A 24,187-nucleotide genomic window follows, 5' to 3' on the forward strand; every position below is an offset into this window, starting at 1 on the left:
TGCTGTTGCAACCGTCCATTCTTCTGCATTATTGGCCCCCCGCTCCCTCCTGTGTGTGCTGGTGGGGGAGTGTTTGGCTGTTTGGCCGTGGGCTGTGGGTCCACTGCAGACTGCGCTTGGAACCAGCTATCTAGCTCCTTCTCCACCTTCCTGATTTTTATGGAGCCTTCTCACCACCTCCTGCAGCTCAGGCACCTGCTGCAGGAGGTCCTTGACCTGGGCACACCTTTTGCAGGCAGGCCCGCCGGCTCGCCCTGCCCCACGAGAACGATCTAGGCCCTTCCTGCCGCCTGAGGTCCCCCCGCCAGCCTCTCCCTTCAGCAGCTCTGTCTGGGTTGGAGGCATTAGCCACTGCTGGGGTAGATGGTGCAGACCCCCCACCCGGAGCTGCAGCCTTTGTTCTCAGATGAGCACCTGCCATTCTGCCTTGAGGAGTCAGGTAGGATGAGTGCCCTTGATCTTTGCCGATGGTCACAAAACGGTGCCCGGTTGCTTGGTTATGTGTACTCCAGGTCTCCCACTCAGCCTGTGGAATGCCCCTCCTTGGAAGAGGCGCCCTCCCTGTGTGCCCTCCGGTGCAAACTGAGGCGCCACGCCCTGGCTGACATGCCATGCCCTGGTGGCTAGCGCTCCCTTTAGTGGGAGTGGGGGGTGGCTGCTGTTACTCCTGGCCCCATCCACACCTTGTCAGCTGCCCTCGTGAGAGCTGCTGGCTCCCGGCGGGTCCACTTACTGCTAATAAGTGACACCAACTGGAGTTGAAGTGTTTCACGAAGCTGTTGAACTTCTATGCTGGCATCTACTAGGATGTTATTTTCTTTTTTACAGAGAAATTTCCAACTTTTATCTCACCAAAAAAGATGGTATTAAACTGCTTCTTGCTTTAATTAAAACATGATACAGAAAGCCATATTGACAAAAGACTGACATTTGGACGTTGTCCTTGATTATTTTGTATGTTGCTAATGCTTTGGTATAGGTGCGTCCTTAAACAGAGAATAGCCAAGTTCTTAACTTTGCAGGCTTCTAGATGGTTGGCCTAGCGGTGGAGTAATGACCTAATAATTCTCTTGAAAATTTCCAGAGCTAATTAACTTCAGAATTACTTTTTAAGGTACAGATTTGCTTTGTTCAGTACTTGCAGGGTTTTTTTATTATATGGTATGGAGCAATTATTTCAGGTAAAAAAGAATTTTATAGTCTCATTACTGGGTGGTGAAATGGTCAGACAAAGTAAACTCAGTTATAAACAAACAATTCTTACTAATTTCAATCTTACTGACATATAGGCTGTGAAGTTACCTTGGGATTTTTTTCTTTTAAAAGAAAACTTTAGAGCAATTACCGTAATTGTAACATGATAGTTCTAGTTCTAAAGATATCTCTGTCCCATTTTGATGAGAAAAAGGAATAGCCAAATGCTGTCACAGTTCTTGAGGTTGAAGAATAGACTGTTTTGCAGCACAGCTACATTTTGAACAGCTTTCTGTGGTCACAGTGGACTGAATGGAGGTACAGTGTGGACTGTGAGTATTTTTCCAGCAAATCCTGTGTTAACTTTTCTTTTGCTACACTAAACATTTAGTGAAATGGTTGACACTGGCATTATCACTGTTAGATTGCAGTATTGATTATTTTGTAAACATGAAATAATTAAACTTTTTTTCAAGTTATTGGTATGACTTCAACACTATAGGTTTTCAGTCAACCATAGAGGTTACAGTGAACTTTTTTGGCTCATAAATGGTTTAAAACATCGGGGTTTAGATCTCAAAAGTGCCAAAAAGTTGCCCAAACTGCTTTAAACTTACTTTTAACTTTACTCAGAAACTCTTAAAAATATGAGTATTGGAATCTGATGGGTGGAAAAAGAAATGGCTACTTGCAATTCCTGTCTTAGAACAATAATCAAAATGTTTGCTGTAGCTCAAAGTATGTAACATGGAGTGCATGTCTCGTTAGGATAGTCTTAATAAAATACACATAATCAATAAAGTTCCTTTTTGAACTGTTATTTAACTGTTTGTAGATGCTGCTCATGTATTACAGCACTGGCAGGCACTGAATTAGCTTGGGTTTTTTATATGAGGGGGAAAAAAGGACATGAGTTAAAATGGTGAGGAATTTAGTTTAATTATAGCATATGGATTTTTAGGCTCTTAAGGAGAATTACTAAAAGCCTGTGACTCCCCACTGATTTCCACAGTAGCCTACTAACAAGGCAGTAAAGGACCTGTGACCCTGAAATAAATATTAGGAAGTAAAGACCAGTGTCACACAAAGAACCATGAGCCACAGCTATGCTTTATTTTTTCTATTTAATATTATCACCAACAGTTTCAGTAATAACTTGTTCTATTGTCTGTAATCTTGTTGCCCAAATTGTCATAACAGTTCCACTTCAGGGTATGCATTCAATGTTACTTTTTTTGAAGTAATGGGTTGCAGTGTTTGTGTATCACTTCTGTTAAATTATTGTTTGTTATGTTCTGTAAGACTAAAATTTGAAGAATCGATAGATAACTCTGATTTAAAGAATTGTGATCTTAAGGTAAACTTGTTTACAGACACAGGGTACAAGTATTACAGACTTGATGCTTTGAGCATTGTAATGAGTGAAGAGAAGCATATGCTTTGGAGTAGGTCTGAAAAGGCAAATCTGCCGAGCAATCATCTGTCTAGTCAATCTGAGCACAGGGACTCAGAACTGATACATTACCGAAGGTTGCAGGTAGTTTTTTTTTCCTCACGCTTGTTCAAAACATGGCCCATTCAGATGTATTTTCTAAACAACTCAAGAGGAGGTGGGGCAGGCACTTGTCTAGCTTCTGTGTAGTTCAATTGTTAAATGACTTGAAATAAAATTTGGGATGTTCATGGTCCAAGCTCTTCTCTTTTCTTTCCTATGACCAAAAAAGGAAGGTCCTGTGCCAAAAGCATGACTGCAGGGTGATTTACATTCGCACCGTTCCATCCCGCTGAAGCTGCCTTCCTTTTACTGGGGGATGTTGCATGGTACACGTGTATGCAGGGATTACCCTACTCAGGTCAAATGTCTTGGCCATTTAGCAGTGAGATCCTGCTCCTCTCAGCCCACTGAGTCTTGAATTCTGACGGAGAATGAAGCCTCACGTGGAGGGTGTTGAAGTCCTTATCAGCTGTTGCTCATGTACTGGCTTATTATATCATTACCACCACTTTAGGAATATAAAATTGATAGGGTCTATGTATAGCTTTTTGAGAACAAGTTGTTATATTAAAGGCAGATACAGAGAAAAAAGGTAAAGGAAAAGAGAGAGAAGCCATGCTTATGTTGGTGTGGTATGTGTTAACGGAAGAATGCGTTAAACTATCTTGAAGCCCACAATAGCACCACTCTTAAAATTAGCAAGAGATGGTTGTTAAAACTTACAGGACGTCCCTGTAGTAGGAAGAAGAGGTAAGGTATTCTTTTGAGATGAGACGTGTTGGAAGCTTATGAAAAGTCTGATTTTTTTTCTTTTGTTACGGGAAAGTCACGGGACCAGCTGCAAAGTGGGTTCAGCAGACTTGAGAATGCAGTATTCCCAAACAAAATGGCATCATTCCACATGTATGACAATATTTTTGAAAGGTTTGTTTGACAGAATACCTTGTTTAGTCAAGGTTGCATCAAATGTCGATTGGTGCTTTGAACTCTTCTGCTGTCCCTCTGTTTTTTCATAAAGTCATGCTGACTGTATCATAAGATTTAATAAAAGCATCTCTTCTCTGAGTTGGAGAAACTGACTGGCAGAAAGGTTCAAACTGCAACTGGCACACGCTTATCTGAGAGGAGAGATACGAGTTTGAATTCTTCAGATTCAGAAGGCATGAAATCTTAGCCTCTCAGTTCCATAGTTTTCCTTGTCCAGTAATACAATATTGATAATGAAGAGGTAAATTTTAAACGGTACACTGCAATGGAAGGCGATATTTAGCAGTGGGTGAGAAACACTGTCTCCCTGCTTCCACAGAGGTCAGCTCCACAGAGTGTCTCCCAGTTCATGAAGAGTTCCTCTTTTCATATTTACCCTCCAAATTACCAGAGTGCCTGGCACTTTCCTTTTAAAGGATTGTCAGCGTTTGTCTTAACTATGGAGCTATTATGTAAATACCATGGTCTTTCTTCAGCACAGCCTTTCTTCAGCAAAGTTTTTACGAGAGTCACTCTAAGAGCTTTGTGCGTGTATCTCAATTTCTTATGATTATTAGGTGTACTCCAGAGCTTGCCTATTGGATGTGCACTCCCAATACCTAAGCAAAGGAACCCGTGGTTTCTAGATTTTTTGATAGGTTTAAGTGGTAGTGAGCCTATAGCTATCTAGTCTGAGACAGTCAGACTATGCACAGAAGCAGGACTGAAGGTGCTTGGGAAACTATGGAGGAGATGACTGGCTTTAAGAATATTCAGGTCTAAAGCTCTCAACTCAGCTGCTGCTTAGAAGTAGCGACCTTTGTACAGCCAGCTTTGAACACTCATTCTTGCCCTGAATTGAATGACTGCTAGGTAAGTAAAGTATGATAGGGTTATTGTTGTACTAGAGATCACATAATGCAATTTTTGTGCAGCTGTTTAATAGTTAGAACAACATTGTGGTAGTACTAATTCTTGATAATTATTTAGGGGCTTGTGTGCGAAATTAGCACTTTCAGACACACAAAGGTAAAAATCCTAAGTTCATCTTTCTTGTGAGTTTACCTTATTTTTGTGTGTTAATTGTTCTCTTTTTGGTAGTCTGTTTTTTTTAAATCCCCATTCCCTCCTTTTTCATCATGTTCATGTTGAGTTTTTCCATGTAGCAGACTACAAGGCCTAATTTTTGGTAGATAACTATCATTGTCAGATTGGATTCAACAGTTGTGGGCAAAAACAGTTCATTGATTTTTGGGGAATTTCAGTGAATTTAATTTATTGTCAGTTACCGAACCTCCAATTACTGATTCTGATGCTGAAAGTAAACAAACACTTAAGGAAAAAAACACCCCTTGCTGCTGCAAAACTCCTCTTTCCCCCTCTTTGTTCTCTGGTTCCCTCGTTGCAGGCCACAGGCAGTGCCAAAGACAGGGGTCCGTTTGCGGGGGCCTCTCCACCAGTAGTGCTCCGGTGAAGGTTGTCCCTGCTGGCTGCTGCTTGGCGGCTGCCCCAATCCCACCCGTGTGTGCAGCCCTTCAGGGTTCTGAGGTGCCTCCAGCCTGGCTGCCACAGTGAGTCTGTGGCTCTTCCCCACCTCCCCCGCTACAAAAACCTTGCCAGTGAGGCCCAGTGCAATCAGTCGATGCTAAGCTTGACCCACAAACGAAACGCAAAACTAGGAATGACAGCACGCCAAAGTCTATGTGAAATCTTGTAGCAATTTATGCTGAGAGCACTGTTTTACTATGTTTCAAATAACACCTCAGAAAAGGCTGGTTAACTGTGGTAAAAACTAGAAGCCACTTTTTGGTTTTCTCATATGTGAGACTGATCATATGAATTGTTGAATAAACAATTAGGAAGAATGTGTCTGTTTTTACATCATATAATAAATCAATTTTAAGCATATGTAAAGCATATGAGAACTTGTAAGGTTTTTTTCAGAACATGGTTCCTACAGACAAAAAAGTTAGTGTACGTCATGCAGCCCAGTGTGAGCAAAGTACATTAAGACCACTTAAGTAACTGCTATTGTAGTTTATTCTGGAATGAATGAAAGAGACCTCAATTTGAAATTTAAAGAAAATGATGGTTAAAGTAATTATTTTTACTAGTTAATATTTCAGTTAAGGGCATGAAAAGGAGAGAGCTATGATGAAGAATAAAGCTTCCATTTGGCAGCACATCACACAGGGGACTGTAGCAATCCTTGAGACAGTAGACCTCAAAGGAACAGAGTTCTGCATTCTGAGCAACTTAATCTTGGTTAACTTTGCTGTAAATAGTAACATAGGTTATTAGCTGTTTATACATTTGGATTATCCACTATCTGCCTCGACTATAGCATCTATATCCTCTAGGTAAATCTCTTATTTTGGCTCCATTGAACTGTTGCTGGTACTGGTCTTCTCAATTCAGTCCTTCAGCCTTCCGTGCAGCAGGAGCTGGCCGCCTCTGCACTTTCCTATTTTCCTGTAACACAAGAAAAAAGAGATAGCACATCCTTCATTCCTGTTGTATTGTTCCTAGTTCTTTTTCTTAATAGCTCACACCTAAAAGCTTCAAATTTCCTTTCCATCTCCCAAAAAGACTTACGTACTTACTTTTCTCAGAAATGAAAGAGAAAACATCTTGAAATAATTCAGGTTTTCTTAGCTCTGCTCTCCTTTTAAGAAAAAAAATAAAGTGCACTTAACCTAATCTTTTCTATGCAATGGATGAGCACTTAGACTTTCTGGTGGTCAACAACGACCATTTTCATCCTTAACATCCTCTGGTTTTCATGTTTCAGACTAAAAATAAAAATTATTTTAAAGAAATCTCATGTAAACAAATCATCAAGATAGTAACTGTATTACAGAAAGATGTGCACAACTTACTGTATGCTTACATCCATCATGGAGTTTCCTGAAGCAAGATATTTTATTACTTATGGTACAAAAAGGTACATTAGCTGTTAATAATGCCGTATGTCACATCAGTGAAACTTGGCTTTTTGGCAATTGTAGTGTATGTGTATTGAAACTGAAATTTTAGTGTGGTTTTAGTGGTTTTGTCTGCTTTTTTCTTTAACAGCCTAGTCACATGACATATGTTAATTTTGTTTCTTCAGCTGACATCTGAAATGTTTGAAGCTGATCTTGAAAAAGCATTGCTGCTAAGCAAACTGGAATACGAAGAGCACAAAAAGGTATTTGCAGGATTCATCCTAATGTAAAAGCTGCACAAGTTTGAGGCTTGAATTTTAAAAATAAAGCAAAAAACCTCCTAAAAGTACCATTTTCTTCATGTAAACTGTTTGCTTACACTGTTCAGATGCTTAAGAGTTCAGAGAAATACTGGATTTTAAAGAAACCACATATAATAGTATTGGGTTTGGGTTTTTTTAATTGCCCTGTAAAGGTGGAAAATTAGTTCTACTTTTTCAATTTTCTGGCATATAAATGTGCTGAAATTTTTTAAGAGTACAACAAGAGATCCTGACCTTCCTCAGAAAAAATCCAGCACACCTGAAGAGTAAGAGAATCAAAGCACTGACTTCTCTTTAGGCCTGAAAGTGTTAGTTGTGGTTGAATCATTTGCATTTTTGCTAACATCTTTTCTCTGTTTTGAGTGTAAATATTTTAGTTCTAATAAGCTGTACACATTTTCTTAGCTAGTCAGGATGCTGTTTTCTGAGTGGTTCTTATGGAAAACTGAAGAATTGTTCTGAAAAAGTATGCTTAGATGAAATTTTTATTTCTAACAGGAAGTTGCTTCTTACTTCCAATAAATCAGGAGCCAATGAAATGTTACAAAAATATGTAAATTTAAATATAATTATGCATCATAAAAAATAAAAATTGCGCATGCACTTTTGTGCAAATATCTCTGTACAATACTTTGAGGGGGGAGAGTACCATAGTTCTTGAAAACCAAGGATAGATTTTCAACTTACATACTAAAAGTTCTTTTTTAAAGTGAAGACAATCTTCAGGCATAGTAGCATAGCATCGTTTGTAGACTTTTTGAGAATTACCTCTGAATATTTTAAAATATTTACTATATACTCAAAATACACAGTACATGAGTACGCTGAACAAATCTTTTTTTTCTATGGAAAGAAAAGCACTCCATTTCCATCTTTGCTTTCTATATAACAATTTTTTCTTAAGATTATTTAACATTTAAGATTAAAAATAATCTTAATTAAAACATTTAATTAATTAGTATTTAAGTTCATTTTTAACAACTGGGACATTGATAATTTGCTAAGAATGTTAATGTAGATGTGTGGGGAGGTGGGATTCTGGTTCAAATGGCTATCGTGTACCAGGCTGTCCAATTTCAATAGGAGTAAGGTCAATTAGTAGAGCATTGCTGCACACTAATAGCTCTCTGACTTCTAATGAATGAGTAAGCATATTTTGAGAATAAAAAGAAGGTATGGTAGACCTCTGTTTTTTAAAGAAAGTGCTAACTTGCATTGTGTAGCACTTTGCCTTCCTGTGTTTGACTACTGTATATTCTCAGTTTATGAGTTTCTGGATAAAATTTGATGTAGGTGATTGAGGACGTATTAGGCTGATAGTTCATTTGCTGTTCAGTGAAGAGCAATGCTCTACTTCAGAGAACAGAATTGATGCTTGATTGCTGATATGTCTTGCACTCTTTAAAGCAATCTGAAGCCTGCAAATTACTGTTCAGGCTAAAATCTCCTTTAGTACATTATCACTATTTTTTTTCCTTTGTAAAGCTTCAGGAAAAAAATATTTGGGTATTGAAGAAAATTATACCAGTGGGACTTTATTCTTCTAGGAATATGAAAACGTTGAAAATACTTCACCTCAGTCAAAGTCTGTGAATAAGAAAGAGAAAAAGAACCAGCAAGGAAAAGACAAACCTCTCACTGTGTCTCTGAAAGACTTTCAGTCAGACAGTAATATAGGTATGCTTTATCATACCATATGAGCTGTTCTACTTGGAATTTTCATAGTGTGTGTGCTAGCAGCAAAATGCCCTTCTGTCTCTGTTAATTTATACTGCGTTTAAACAAACACTAAAGGAGTTGCAGTTAGTTTGTCCTACTGAGTCTAGAAGCTAAATGTTCATTATATAATAATGGGCTAGTTAGATTAGCAGGGAAAAAAGAAGAGGTTAAGGAAAATACAATTTCATGTAGTATCCCTGGGGTGGGTGGTGGACTCAAACACTCTTAATGTGACTTTTTTTTTTTTTTTAAAAAAATCTAAGTGAGTTTTTTGTTTTACTAAGTTTGTGCTCCTCAGGCAACTGAGTTCCTCTGTTTCCCGGGTAACAGCAAGTCATTGTTTGCCTTTCTTCATGATACTGGCTTTTATGAAGATGAGTAAATATTGAAATAACTTATATATACACTCATCATATGCATTATTTATATGTTCAAAATTCCTTCATCTGTGTCTACAGAGCAGAGATTCTGAATTTTAATGAAGAAATCAAGGTAAATGCTAGAAAAGGAAGAAAGTAATTTGTTTTCTAAGGTTTTTCTTCTAAGGATGTTTTTATCGAAAGCTACAATATTTATACACGTTATAGTAATGTGTATAAATACATTATTTCCAAATAATGTGAATAGAGGAAAAAGATTGAAAGCACAGCAATCTGGAAGGCATTCAGGTATACAGTGAGATACGTGCTGTAAAAGCCTAAATAGACTTAAAAAGAAACAAACCAACAAATTCCGTAAGTGTCCGTACCAAAGACATTGCCTTCCACTTTAACTGAAGCAAACGAATATGGGATGCTGCTTTTGATTAAATAGTCTGAAAGATCTGGGAGAAGATGCAAATACAGGGATTGATGTAATACATAGTTTATAATCTTGGCTTCTAATACTTCAGTAATGACTTCTTTTGTTGTGACTTTGAGAGGAGAGCTAATGTTGAAGAACTCCAACAGAGGGGGTTTTTCCCCTACTTTTCAAAATGTCTTGTTTCAATAGCCAGCTGTACAAGATTTGCGTAACTTACTGATGTCATTTTTTTTCTATTCTTTTCAGATAACCTTGCTAAAAAACATGAGGTAAGTCTTATTCAAACTAGTTTAATAAAAAAAAAACAAACCAAACTTATGTTTAGAAGGTAATTATTTTGGCACTTCCTGTAGTAACAATCAATAATACATTGTGAAACTGACTGATTGCCATTTGGAAAATTTTTACAGATGCAGATTAAATAACGTGTATGTCTGCAGTTCTTTTATCTTTAGAACTTAGCATTGGCTTTCTTAGAACTACCTCTTGCTTCTTTAGTTTTCAGATAGTCTTTGATGCAACTTGCAGATTTAAAAGCATGTTAAAAAATACCAATTGTAGTACAAAAAAGACAAGCAAATTAAGTAAGAAAGTACTGTGATGCTACTATGTTGTGGTGCAGTCCACAAGTATTAAAACTCTTAGAGGGAAGACTAGTTAACAGTGAAATAAAACACAAATTAGTGTAGTCATAGTGCAAAATTATTAAATTCCCACTTCCTGCTTTTGTGTCATCTCATCATCAGCTAAATGTTAACTGTTAATTTCCAGGCTCTTCAATTGGTATCATATTCTCTAGGTGGAAGTCATAGTATTCTCAGGATGTACAACATAAAACAATCTCTAGATGTAATGCTTTTCCATGACTTAAGCTATTTTTTTAAACATGTTGATTTCTAGCTCAATATTAACTTATATGTAAAGGAAGATATGTTATAGTACTTATTTTTGACAGGAACTGGACTCTTCCCAGTCTTCGTTGCACGATGGAGGCTTTTTCAACAGGCTGGAAGATGATGTTCATAGAATAATTGAAAGAGAGAAAAGGAGAGTCCAGCTCACTGATTACAGTGAAACAGATAACCGCACATCTCATGAACACAACCAGGCATGTAAAACAGCAGTCATTCTGAAGTGAGGAAGTTTGCCTAATGAAGCTTATTCAATAATCTGAAGGGAGCACCTGAGTAGAAGAAAGCACAAATCAAAAGCATGATAATCTTAAAGAATTAAAAAACCCAAAACAGTAATATTTTTACCTATCTGAAGAGGTATTTAAATGACTTAATTTTTTTAACACAAAGCACTTGTGATTGAAATAGTTTTTGCTCCACAGAAAACGCCAATGCTTACTACTGTGTTTCTTATCCTTTTGGTATCTATGCACATATACCTCTTTAATTTTGATCAAAAATTCTCTTCTCTAAAAAACAAGTAAGTTGCCTTTCCCAAGAATCGAATTCACGTGACTAAATTATTAAGAAGTGATGTTTTCTTGCTCATAGGAGACTGTTTTGAAAGACGGAAAAACAGAACGACTAAAGCTCGAGCTCGAAAAGAAAGATGCAGAAATTGAGCAACTGAAAAATATAATAACTCAGTGGGAGGTATGTAGCTGATAATACCTTCAAATAGTAGACAAAATTTAACATTGTTATGCGTTTGAAGCAAAGTATTTATTAAAATGTGAGCAATCTGTAGAGGTGCTTTAGACTGGCCACAGATTACATATTTACAGAGCAAATTATTCCTTCAGTACCACATGAAGCAGTCTTTCTTGGTAAGTTAAGCATCTAAAAATAATCAAAAGAATCAAGACAGAGCATCCAGAAGTAAACTTCATATCCGGCATATCAGTCACTACTTGTTTTCTAGTATTGCTGTTTTCATGGTCAAAAAAAAAAAGATGTAATCTAAGACTAGGCAGGATCTTGAACGATATGATCTGCCTTGGAAGTTAGCTCTGCTTTGAGCAGGAAGTTGGACCTCCTTGGGTCTCTTCCAACTATTTCTTTTTTTAAATTCTACTCAGCTTTTCTTGCATTTAAGAACTACATATTGTTGGGATTTTTTGTAGATTCAGTCCAATATTTGAAGTGGTTAAAGAAATCAATGAATATTTTGTCAGGTTTAAAAGAAGTTCCTTTAAAGCTGCAGTGTAACAAGAATGGAGTCCTGTATTTTGTTATATCTTTTCTTACTTAAATACAAGTGAAATGGGAAATCAGATTCACCACATGCTAAAACATACCAGGAAAAAAAGATTTGCTTGTTAGTAATTACATGGTATTGCTATATACTGGAGTAGCTAGAGAAAAGGTCTCTGTCTTCCTGTTTTCAGTCCATGTTAGCATTGTCTGGATAGTATCTAGAGCAAAAAGGGCAAAATTTCTATGAGGAACTGCCATTGTAGCAAAAAAAAGTAAAGCAGCATAAAATTATTTTATTATTTTTATTCATTGCTTAAGGTAGACTGAGCAGGTTAACAGATTAGGAGTTTTCTGATGCTTCAAAGAAGTACTTTTACTTGTACTTATAAAGCTGTTAACAGCTGTTTTCACTGTGTACTAAAGTTGGAATTCCCAGGTGACATTTTAAAGTATAAAACCATTCATATTTACCACTGTCGGTACTTGATCACATTTGACAGAATAAAGGCTATGCATAAGGATACTGGTGAGGTGATGGACGATGATACAGCTGTTTAATTTTAAGAACTTGTCCAAAGACCTTAATGAAGTTTTAGGTGGCCATGAAAGGTCTGGCTTAAACGTAAGTTAATTATCCTCAGGGACTGGTGTGATACTCAAAGTGGAAGATAGTAGCTTCTTTATTACAAAAAAGTATGTCTGAAATTAAACTTTTTATAAGAACCTACAAGAGCAAACTGTATGAAGAGACTTGTGACAGGAAAAACAAGTTTACAGCTAAGATACATAGCTAGAACTGACATTGGTGGCCAGTTAAAGAAAATACTGACTTATGAAGCAAGTGTGGTGATATCAGATAGATTGGAAAAAACAGCAAAAATAGGTTCTTGAGTAGTAAACTCTAAAGAGTTGAAAAGAAAAGAAATAACATAGTAACAGTAACTGCTGAATAAAATAATCTGTAGAGTGGTAGGGTCTTGTCCTACTTGCCAGGAAATATGGCAAACTATTTATATTATCTCAGTATCTAGAAAGTGCATTATAATTGTTGTAATTTTTCAGGGGAGAAACCACAAAGCCCTTGATGCAACAGACCTATATACTTCAGGCAGACCTGAATGGTGGTTCCTGCATTATCAATGTACTGACATAACTTTCTTATTTTAACTTGCTCTAAGCCTTGTGCTTGCCTTTTTTTCTTGACTCTCAGTTATTAATCCACTTCTCCTGTCGTGTATTCCCTACTTTGGCTATGGTTTAATTAAAATACAGATGATCTTAAAGGTCTTTTCCAACCTAAATGATTCTGTGATTAGATTCTCTGCAGAGAAGTCACAATTTTAAACTCTGTCTGACTGTCATGCTTATTTTATAGAATACTTTTTTTAGTAGGGTATACATGTAATAATTAAATCTTTTTAATACAGGCGAAGTATAAAGAAGTAAAAGCAAGAAATGCACAGCTTCTGAAGATGATGCAAGAAGGTGAAAGTAAGTAAGAGTTTTATCAGAAAACTTAGAAGTTCTTTTTAAAACATGGAAGGAACTTTCAAAGCAGCTTTTTAAAAAATAACTTGTCTCAGTGACAGCTATAAAGAACTAAGCAGCTATTAATTTGCAGCGACTCCAGTGAACTACAGAATTTGGTGGACCACACAGTACTGCATTTGTATTATTACATAATGGAATAATCACTTGCACGTTGAGATCATTCTTTGGAATATAAACTGTTCAGTTACGTTTTAAAGTACAATGATTAGAGTTAGACTTTCTTTTGCTAGTGACAGCTATCTGTTCTTGACTATCTCATCATAATATCTGTTTAGACACACTTGAGGAAACTGTTCAGTTCTTGCATCTTTGCAAGCTGTGCTTTGAACTGTTGGAAACGTCATTCTACACTTAAGCAAGTCTTTTGCCAGACAATGAATAGGGACAGCTAAACCACAGGATTATATATGCAACTGTGTGGTAATTTTCTTCTGTTGTAACACTATTCAGTGTTTTTATGATTCAGAGTTTGTTGTCAAAGTTTTGGGGAAAAAAATTGTATGTATACACTCATACATACGTAAATATCCTAGTATCTTTATACTTGTTATGCATCGTTACCCTTTAATATTCCTAATCTTGCTTGATGAAGTTGTTTGAGTCTGTGATGCTAGCCACACTAATTTTGTTATGAAATTGCCTTTGCTTTTCAGTTTCTTAATTTAGTTCTTGAATGTAGTTTCTTCTCTGGGCTAAATTTTCAGCTAAAAAAGAGCTCAATTTTTTTCTTTAAAGTATGTGTACAAAATTATGTCTAAGCTAGTTCAAATGTTCATAATGTGATTGATCATTGCAAATTTTAACTTGGAACTTTATTACTTCAGGTCAGTGTCTGAGCCAAGATGAAATATTTTCATCTTGAGAGGAAAGAGGTGACGTTCTGAAGGTTTTTTCTTTGTTTGTGGTATAGTAACATACTATAAAACAAGCAATTTTGTGTTTTTCTACAGACTGAGTATTCTGTATTTTGGGGAGAAGAAAGTTCATGGCAGAATTGAGCCTTGAAAAAACTTCATTTCTTCATACTGAGAATTTTAAGTAATCCACAGATACTTCACAGACACTAGCTAAATAGTTTAAACATCCCTGTATTTGAGTCAATAGAAGTTTCCATAGCTATGACTGAGCTTGTACATGAAACTTACGATCCCAAAATCTTGATCCATTGCCAATATTCAGTTTTCTGATGGACTTTGTTCACAATGGGTATCTCTAAAAGCCATGCTGCTTACAGGGTTAAGTGTGGGGTAAGTAGTGCAAGGTTGGGGTTTAATCTCCAGAACTTTTCAAGCTGCTACTAATGGCAGTGGTAGCTAATGGCTGGTTTTGATTTACGACATGTACTGTTCTTTTAGTGAAGGTGGCATTATGTAGTGGTAACAAGAGAGTGAAATAAAGCAATGTCACAGTGCTATTGCAGATGAAGACCTGTAAATCTAGAAAGATTCTCATGCTGTATCTTTCTCTGTAGTGAAAGACAAAGCAGAAATACTCCTACAGGTTGATGAATCTCAAATTATCAAAAATGAATTGACCGTACAGGTAAGCAAGATTTTCTAGATGTAAAATTTCATGGGTATTTCAAAGATGCTACTTATTTAAGGCAGTGATAGAGGTGGGGGAGGGAGGAAGCTGAAACAAAAACTTGTTTGAAGCACAAAATGTTGAATTTCATCCTTAGCCCTGCACTATGTGTGTCAGAGGATGTTTTACATAAATCTCCAGTATGACTCACATAGAGCTGTTTCTGGAAAGACAGCAGACCTCAGCATGCCTGAAATGACTTTGCCCTGAACAGCACCTTAGGAATATCATTCTCTGGTAACCCAAGCCAGGAAGCTCAGAAAGGTGCTTCAGAATATGCTTCTTTCTTGGGTGGTGGTTTGAGTTTTTTGGTTTTGTGTTTCAGTGGTTTTTTGGTTTGGTTGTTTTTTGGGTTGTTTTTTTTTTTTTTGATTTCTAGTCTCAAGTTTACGAACACAAGTGAGCTACAAATTACTTAAGACGTGTCAGTTGGTGAGTCACTGTAGTGGAGAGCATGCAAGACTTCTATGCTTAGTTTTTGGTCCGCAGCAACTATTAGTTCTAAGCCCTTGACTTGTCCAAACGTCTTGCATACAACACAGTACTATTTTTTGAGGGTGATGTAATAAGCTTACCTGTGTTGCATAATACTACGTCAGTTAAGTGTTTTAGGCAATAAACTAATGCAGAGTCCAAAAGTCGGAAGCTTCTTACTTTATAGCTCTTCTGTATCATTATACAGGTAAACCAGTGAATGTTGCTTGGGAAATAAGTTGTTAAAGAATACTTTACTTCTACTTTCATTTCATGCACAATGATAGTGGTAGTCACTCTTGAACTCAGCATGTATTACCTGTTTGTCCAACACAATACTAATGGAGAACAGCATTGACTTGATAAACTCATAGATGTTAAGGATATTTTATAAATTCATATTCTGTATGTTTTAGGTAACTATACTTCATGCTGCATTAGAGCAAGAAAGATCCAAAGTGAAACTACTGCAGGCAGAATTAACAAAGTATCAGGTAGTTATTTTCTGTGTTTTTAAGTTTACCTGTTCTTGATGTAGCTGAGACTATCATGAGGTAACGTGCTCTGAACTGACCTATTAGCTCTAATTTTTCCAGTTAAAAAAAAATTAGTGGTTCATATTGTAGGAGAAAAAATGGTAGCAAAAACTAAAGCACAGTTTTGGCAAGTCGAAGTCTACCACCTGTTCTGTACTTTAAAACTTCTTGAAGTATGCTGGTCACTAAACATACTTCAAGCAACAAGTTGGTTTAATTTTCTAAGTCTAACTGTGTGTAACTGGACTAACTGTAGACTTCATGGCTTTTTTTGCCACATTCTTCCTTTGGTTCTGTATCTCAGTTCTGTCTCTAGTCAAATCTTTATAGAATATTCACAGTGAGTTCCGTGGAAATATGAGTGATAAGATCAGCTGTCTTGCTGACTGTGCATATGCTGTTTTGTTCAACTTGGCTGCTAATGCAACTCATGTTAGTGAATTTCAGTTAATTTTTGCATAAATGGTATGCTGCTTAACATTGACTTTTTTTTAAAGAGTGACAGTATGTGCAAATAAGGATTTGTACTTGTACATGACTTGACATGTTTTGGGTTTTTTGTGTGGTTTTGATGGGTGTTTTGTTTGTTTGTTTTTGACTGTGACCTTTTGCATAGGTTACAAGGAGAGCCTGTAGTATATAATGGAAACTTCTAAGGCAGCCATATAGTCCTTGGCAAGCTATCCTATTTCAAGTTGCAACACATTGTTTGTGTTGGAATACTATAATTTTGTGAAAACTGGCTCATCAAGCCATAATTACTCATTCTGAAGCAACAAATCTTTTCTGATTACATCAGATACTTTGGCTAGCATTACATGGGGTTCTGTATGTAATCTCTTGTCTTTTTCTGTTGTCTTTTTCCCCTTGTCACTTTACCACAAGTGAGCAAGTTCCTTCTTAAAACTGTCTTGCAGCAGTTGACAAATATATATGCCTGTTCAGTCCCTTACAGACAAGCTGAGCGCTCGCACCACTAATTGAAACTAAAGTAAATCTCTTGTCAAATTCAGTCATTCTCATCACTGTTCTGACTTACAACTTCAGTCCTTCTGTTTGTTTTCCCCTCCCATCCATGCCTTTGCTAATGTTAAGTATTTTTCTCTGTAAATAGAAATTTTTTAATAAGATGATAAATTTATCTTGTGGTTAATTATAATAAACAGGATTAAAAGAATAACAATAAAAAATTTACAAAAACCAGTCTTTGTTATATGCTTCGTAATTACTGCAATATCAACTATTCTGTTGCTCTTTTTCCCCTTCCCTCCCCAGTCCAATAATGCTTTTATCTTTTCACATCTTGCTGTATTTCTTGCTTAATTCATCACCCGCGGGTTTTTTGTTTGGCTGGTTGGCGTTTTACTTTTTTTTTAGTTGGGTTTTTTTGTGTGTGTGTGTCTTGTTTTTAGGAAAACTGTCTCATGTGCCCTTGGAGGGATTGTTGTTTCTGCTTTTATTATTCTTTCCTGTAATCTTGCAGGCTGACTAGAACAGCCCTTCTTATATTATGGCTTTTTGTGGCGTTGTCTTTGATAACGAGTCCCACTTCTTTTATGGAATACTGCTTTGAAACTTAAGGATGCCTTTCAAAAAAAAGTAACCAAAATCTGTGGATTAAAAACAAAGAAACAAAACCCAACCATAAAAGCAATAAACCAGTATGTTTTTATCCCTAGATGTTAACATTTCAGTTATGTATCCTGTAAGTTCCTTGACTGTTTCAATTTATATATTTCATGTCAGATGAGTTTGCATGCCATAATAGTTGTATAATTTAATAATAGTATGCAACTTACCTCCACTTTTTCTTTTTAATTTATACTACTTTAATATACAAAATAACTGCAGATAAAAGTGTCATGTCTAGTGTATTTACTAAACATTTGTTTTAATTCTTTCTTACAGAGTGGGAAAAAAGGGAAAAGGCACTCAGAATCTGACCAGTGCAGGTGATCTCCTCTGCCACCAGATTCAAAGCAAAAAAAATCAAATCTTTCTTCAGGGTTTTGCAGAAATTTATATATTTGTTGTACAACTGCTCAACTATGCAGTTTTTGAAGAGAAATTAACAATTACTAGTTTGTTAAACAGTCTGATTAATTGATTTGTTGCACTTTCTGCTACAGAAAAATTAGAAAAATAGTATTCCAGCAGAGCTGAAACTAACTGTAATGCCATTAGTTTTTCATCATTCAATAAAATTTACTCTTCCATTTCTATGTTTGAATTCTTGCTTTCCCAGAGAAGACGACTCTATTTAATGACTATCAAGATCCAAATGCATTAGTATGCAAATGGTCAAAGTTTCACCAAGTCAAAACTGAAAATGGGACAGCTCATGCAAAAACATTTTGCTGTTGCTGAATCCAGATCTGTTTAATAATAATAAAAAAAAAAAGTCAACAGTCATTATTTCCTCTCCCTGTATAGGACATCATGAGCTTCAACAAGGCCAAATGCAAGGTCCTGCATCTGGGTCAGGGCAACCCCCGGTATCAATACAGGCTGGGGGATGAAGGGATTGAGAGCAGCCCTGCCGAGAAGGACTTGGCGGTACTGGTGGATGAAAAGCTGGACATGAGCCAGCAATGTGCGCTCAGAGCCCAGAAGGCCAATCGTATCGTGGGCCCCTCAGCATAAGAAAGACATGGACCTGTTGGAGCGGGTCCAGAGGAGGGCCACGAAAATGTTCAGGGGGATGGAACACCTCTCCTATGAAGAAAGGCTGAGAGAGTTGGGGTTGTTCAGCCTAGAGAAGAGGCGGCTTTGGGGAGACCTTATTGCAGCCTATCGGTGCTTAAAGGGGACTTATAAAGAAGATGGCAGCAGACTTTTTAGCAGGGCCTGTTGTGACAGGACAAGGGGGAATGGCTTTAGACTAAAGGGGGGTAGATTTAGACTAGATATAAGGAAGAAATTTTTTTTAAGATGGGGGTGATGAAGCACTGGAAGAGGTTGCCCAGAGAGGTGGTGGATGCCCCATCCCTGGAAACATTCCAGGTCAGGTTGGACGGGGCTCTGAGCAACCTGATCGTGAAAGATGTCCCTGCCCAAGGCAGGGGGATTGGACTTTAATGATCTTTGACAGGTCCCTTCCAACCCAAACCATTCTGTGATTCTACGACCTGTATCCTTTTCATACCTACATGGGTTTCAGCTGCCAAATGCAGAAGCTTGACATGTGCAACTACCATGTAAAAAGAGCTTTCCTACCTGTTAGCTTTGAAAAGTGCCCTGTGTCATTCTTCCCTAGTAATAAACAGTTCTTCTTGTGCTAAGAGACAAAGCTCAAACACTTTTTTTTTGTCCCATATTAACTGTCAGTGAATCTAATATGGCTATAAAAATGCAGAATTGTTTGTGCAGCACTGAATGTAGTACTAAATCCTGAAATCTTACTTATTTTGGGATAGTTGTTGAAGTGGAACATTACAGAAGTACGACTAGGAGCTGGCTGACTAGAAACAGATCAGAAAATCTCTTGCCAGTTACCTGAGAAATCAGCAGAGAACACAGAAGTTGGAGGGAAAGAACCCGCGAAGAGACTAAAGAGGACACAAAGCAAAATACTTGTAGATCTAAAAATAGAAGACTTAACTGAGTGGTTTTTTGAACACACTGTAGCACTAAGCAATTTCCAAAGCCAAGTATGCGTGAAGACAGCACTTGACTACAAGGCAGGAGAGGAAAGCTGGACAAAAGTCCTTATCGATAAAGGTACTATGAATCTGTAAAGCTTTTATAGTTAGCAGCAACTTGTGAATACTAATACCATGAAGATGCTAACAGTGGAATAAGACTTTTCTAAGAAATCAGACATTGTAGCCAATAGTACATAATTATTCAAATTTCATAATAATACTGGAAGTCTTACTGTAGCCTCACTGATTTGTTTGTCCTACCTTTTCTGGTTTGTTTGTGGTTTTGTTTTTTTTTTTGTTCTGGCTAACTCTTTGAAAATAATTTCTGAATACCACATCCTCAGTATGGGACCGATACCACTTTTTCAGAACTGTGAACCTTGTGACCACACATAACTGCAGCACCTTATCCTGACAGATAAAATACTACCAGGTGGAACAAAGTAATCTGTCTTGTTAATAGTCTGATTCAAACTAAACCCCCTTTATTTGGGGAGGTGGTATGTTTTTCGTTATCTGCTGCCCCACAGGAAATATTTACCAGAACAAGACAAGTCTTTTTTTCTAATCAAATCAGTGGTGCCTGTAACTTTTAATATGTGATTTCTTTTCCAACATGTTTGTATTTGTAAGCAATTTTGAATCAGGAAATCCAGAATATATATCTTTTCCCAAAATCTAATAAGTCTGTTTCAAGGTGTCCTTAAATTGCTAAATCATATTTAGAATAATTCAAAGTTCTATTGCTTCAGCTGCCTAGAAGCCAAAATCCTAAAGATTGACTACCTGCTGTCCTATAAATTTGTCTTCCTCTAAGTTTTAATTTGCCCATCTGTCCCTATTTGACATAGGGTTTTTTTGTTTCGTTTCGTTTTTTTCTTTCAGGACCTTCAGTAAAAGCTTCCCCCCCTTCAACACTGTAGAGCTAGCCTGTGTTGTTTCTTGTGTTACTGAGTTTGACATAAATGAAAATTAGTTTGTATAATGCTTGCTGATTAACAACAGAAGGAATTCTATTAAAATGAAACAGAAGCTGTATTCTAAAAGTGTGTGTTCATGTCCTCATAAAAAGTTCATTGCGTTTTTAAGTGCTAAAGAAATAGACACACATTTCTAATTTGGGCGATGGTGAATACAGTTCTCATTGTTCAACGCAACTCCTTTCCCTGTTCACCACTTGGTATATTAGCCGGTCCAGTGTAAATTACACAGAAATTTTTCCGTCAGCTGATTTGTTCTCCACTATGTTGCTCTTACTCATAAATTTTTGTATGACTCTTGGGGAAAAAAAAAATTTTCTCATATCTAGTTCCTTTTACATTTGTAATAACTGAATGTTCATAAAGACAAAGCTTTTTTTTATAGCTGTTGCAGCCTGTTTCACAAGGGATACTCCCAGTATGCTTTCTTCTGAAAATTCAGCAATTGTCCTCCTATTACTTTCCCACAATGAGTCATTTTAGACTGTGAGTGTATATAACTTGGCAATAGCCAGTTTCATAATTCTTCTGATTTCCTGTACAAATCTTCAACAGTATTCTGTATCTGTCCTAGTTGCTTTGAAATAAGCTGTAAATTGTATATGTAGCAACACAATAAACCTTTTTTTAAAAAAAGGTTAATTTAAAAAAAAATAAAATCATCAGAATCTCAAAACCAAAGCTGAGATGAGAAAGCCAGAATAAACAGAAGGAAGAGAAAAAGGCTTTTATTTACTGAGCGTTAGAAAGAGCTTAGACTGCATAGGTTCTGTACTACCTTTAAAGTAGACAGTTAAAGCAGTACTACAGATTACAAGTTTCCCATGCTGAAATTAGGAACACTAATGAATTTTAGGGGAAAAAAATCTGAAATGAAAGGAACTGAGGTGTCTTTGCCCAAAGAAACTAAAAGCTCCACACAACAGAGGTTAGGGAGACCAAGAGGCTGTTGGAAAGACCAAAGCATGTGCAGAATGGAGCTGGAGAGAAAAATTGCTGGGATGGATATGACTAAATACAACTACAAAACTTTAAATATGATTTTTGTGAATCATAGAAAATCAAGAAAAATAAGTAGGGATAGGGCTTAGGTAGTAGAGTAAATTGGAAAATACCTGTTAACTGATCAGGATAATAAAACCAATGACTTCTTTTCCTAGACTTCCGAGTGTGTGATTCTAGCCAAGAACTAGCAGTCACAGTTCAGAAGCTCAGGGCTCTATTCCCGTCTAATGCTACTTACAAAGATCTTTAAGGTCTTCCAAAGAGTAAAGCAAACCCCACTGAAAGTGAGACAACAGCATTTCATTTATTAGAATTACTGATGAGCTGACAAGGGTGTTGCCCTCTGGTTCAGATCTAATAAGGCACCGTGCTTGTGGTTTGCTATACTAAAGGCTCACTCCACACAGTGAGCTCCATATCCACAGCAGAAGGTAACTGCTGTCTATCCAGTTACACTTCAGCATGCAGCTTTTTTCATTTAACCCCTTTAACTGTGTCCAAAACAAGAGTCCTAACCTTTGTTCTGGCAAATCAGGAATGGGAAACAGTATGTAGAATAGCTTTTTAAGGTCACATGAAAGTAGAAGTCTACTCTTCCCTTGTATGTTAAGAATAAATCACAGGTGTTTGTGTTATGTTTCGGTTTTAATATTCAGAAATATAAGGAATGTTATGCACAGTTTATAGCAAAACTTTGGAGATCTTGCATTTAAGTTTTACTGCCATTAGACCACCTAAGGTCTTGTCTAAATTCAAAATTGCACCACTAACTTCAGGTAAAACATTAAACTGAGTTTGGTCAAACTGTTTAAAACCTTTTACTGATATTCTTAATTTGGTTCAACGTGACCTGAGCCAGTATTTTCACTTTGAATCAAAATACTCCCTGGTCACTTCACGTTCATTTTCAGTTTGTTTGCTTCAAGCCAATTTAGAGGATTTTGCATTGGTTTAAATCAACTACCTATGGAAAAAATACCAAATTGAAGATACCTAGTCAGAATTGGGAATTATGCTGAACTTCTGCAGTGAATACCATAACCATGGGTGAGAAAAATGGAGTGGCATAAAAATAAAGCTGCTCACTCTAATAAACATTCTGAATTATATTCTTTAGGATCAGAAATCGATGAAGAAAAGTTGCACAGATGGTTACAGAAAGGGGAAATAAAAGCACAGGTGGAAGGAAGTGAGAAAGAAAAGAAAGAGCAAGCGGAAAGAAAGAAGTGTTTAAAAACCCATCAGCCTAAGGAGGATTAAGAACTCAAAATTCTTTGCTGTATCATGTTCATTTTCCGTGCATCGTGTATAAGTTGTGTTCTCAGCTATCTGACTGTGAACACGTTGTCCTGTTTTAGGGTGTTTTCCATCTGGACGCTTCCAGTACTGGCAAATGAGCTCCCATATCCCTGCCATCTGTACCAAAATTAAGATGAATAAACAACCATTCTTTGCTAAAATTTCCTCTTTGCTTCATTTAGGAACTTTCGACAGCTTCCAAGTTATTTTCTATAAATTTTCAGTATCCTTGCCCCTTACAATAAATATGCATCAGTAAATAAATATACATCAGTAAATAACACTAATGATTATTTCTCTAACTTGTGAATCTCTGCTGACCATAACCAGGTAGCAGTTGTGCTACTCCAGTACAAACTCTACTCAAATAACCATAAAGTCAGCATGAGCTGTTTCTATAAACTAAAACCAGCCTGGGATGAGGAACATCTCCTTGCACTTTGATCTGATTGATTGATTTCTGCTTGAAATCACTGCTTGATTGCAGTGCAAAACTTTACTTCATTATGTTCCTCACTCTGCCAGTCGACAGGATAATGTAGCACTGGCATGTGTCGAAGTGCTCCACTGCAGAATTCAACACCTTGTAGGGTCGTGACTACTGTGGAAAAGGAACAAGCATGACCAAGGAAGGGCTTAGTGGTTAAATACGCCAGAAATTATCTTTATCTGCAACAAACCAAAGCTCTATGACAGGCAAAACGTGGAATCGCCTTCAGCCAGTCTTTGGTATTCCTATTTTAAAACTTCTTAGCAGGTCTTAACTTCCTTCAGTAAAAATTTTAGAGGGTGGGAGCATACCATGTTGTCTTACACTTGATTTAGTATCAGCTGAACCAATTTACACAGAGTTCCTGAGAGATCATCCCAACAGCAGACCAAGCCAGTAAATCATCTGGTGAGTCAGGCTACTGTGGGAAACGCCAATTCTTACTGAAGGGTACGGAAGGGCCGGCATTTGACTCTGGAATTCGAAGCCACACATACACCAGAACCGGCATCTTGAATTCCTGAGAGACAGGGGAGTCACCCGTATTTTGGGAGAACACCTAATTCGGTGACAGTAGGTTTCATCAGCCATCAAGTTTTTTTGCTCCAAGTTTGAGGAAAATCCGATTCCCGGCATTCCCACCCTTCAGCTGGTGCCGAGTGAGTAACTTAAAAGCAACAGGCGGGATTTATTTCCTCGACGTAGGTTCGCAAGCCGTACCGAGTTAAGTTTTCTCGCTTTTCTCCCAACACAAAAACCTTGCAGGTCGCGACAGGCCTCCGTTACGCGACGCGGCGCTGCGTTACGCGTTAGAGCTCCCGGCAAACCGCAAGCTGCGCCTCGGGCACCCGCGCTCCCAGCACTGGGAAACTCCTCGTGACCGTCTCCCTGTCCCTACCCGAAACCTCAAAGCGCAGAACTCCCTCCTACCTGAAAATGAATTTTAAGCTCCCCTGTGGCCATTTGAGCGAGGGAGAGCGCCGCTTTCGGGAGCGCAGAGTTCCCGCGCAGCGGCTGAGGGGCGCGGGCTCCGCACCACACACACC

General features: G+C 37.4%; 1 protein-coding gene and 1 long non-coding RNA gene across 2 annotated transcripts in view; one reads left to right on the top strand and one right to left on the bottom strand.

Annotated features, from left to right (window-relative positions):
* Nucleotides 1-17,939, top strand: part of GKAP1 (G kinase anchoring protein 1) — a 31,334-nt gene extending 13,395 nt beyond the window's left edge. Inside the window, exons 4-12 of the mRNA XM_009285252.1 lie at nucleotides 6,768-6,845; nucleotides 8,453-8,582; nucleotides 9,675-9,697; nucleotides 10,384-10,536; nucleotides 10,934-11,035; nucleotides 13,006-13,069; nucleotides 14,601-14,671; nucleotides 15,604-15,681; nucleotides 17,632-17,939. Coding sequence (XP_009283527.1) covers nucleotides 6,768-6,845; nucleotides 8,453-8,582; nucleotides 9,675-9,697; nucleotides 10,384-10,536; nucleotides 10,934-11,035; nucleotides 13,006-13,069; nucleotides 14,601-14,671; nucleotides 15,604-15,681; nucleotides 17,632-17,679 — 747 coding nt within the window. The 3' untranslated portion in view covers nucleotides 17,680-17,939. The remainder of the gene's footprint in view (nucleotides 1-6,767; nucleotides 6,846-8,452; nucleotides 8,583-9,674; nucleotides 9,698-10,383; nucleotides 10,537-10,933; nucleotides 11,036-13,005; nucleotides 13,070-14,600; nucleotides 14,672-15,603; nucleotides 15,682-17,631) is intronic.
* LOC103903937 lies at nucleotides 5,671-24,181 on the bottom strand. Its single transcript, XR_657869.2, has 3 exons — nucleotides 24,072-24,181; nucleotides 10,371-10,434; nucleotides 5,671-6,127 (listed from the first exon to the last, which is right to left on the bottom strand). It is a non-coding gene; the product is annotated as an uncharacterized LOC103903937 (long non-coding RNA).
* Nucleotides 24,182-24,187: the final 6 nt, after the last annotated feature.

This window comes from Aptenodytes forsteri, unplaced genomic scaffold (assembly GCF_000699145.1).
Source record: "Aptenodytes forsteri isolate BGI_AS27 unplaced genomic scaffold, ASM69914v1 Scaffold151, whole genome shotgun sequence".
NCBI lineage: Eukaryota > Metazoa > Chordata > Aves > Sphenisciformes > Spheniscidae > Aptenodytes > Aptenodytes forsteri.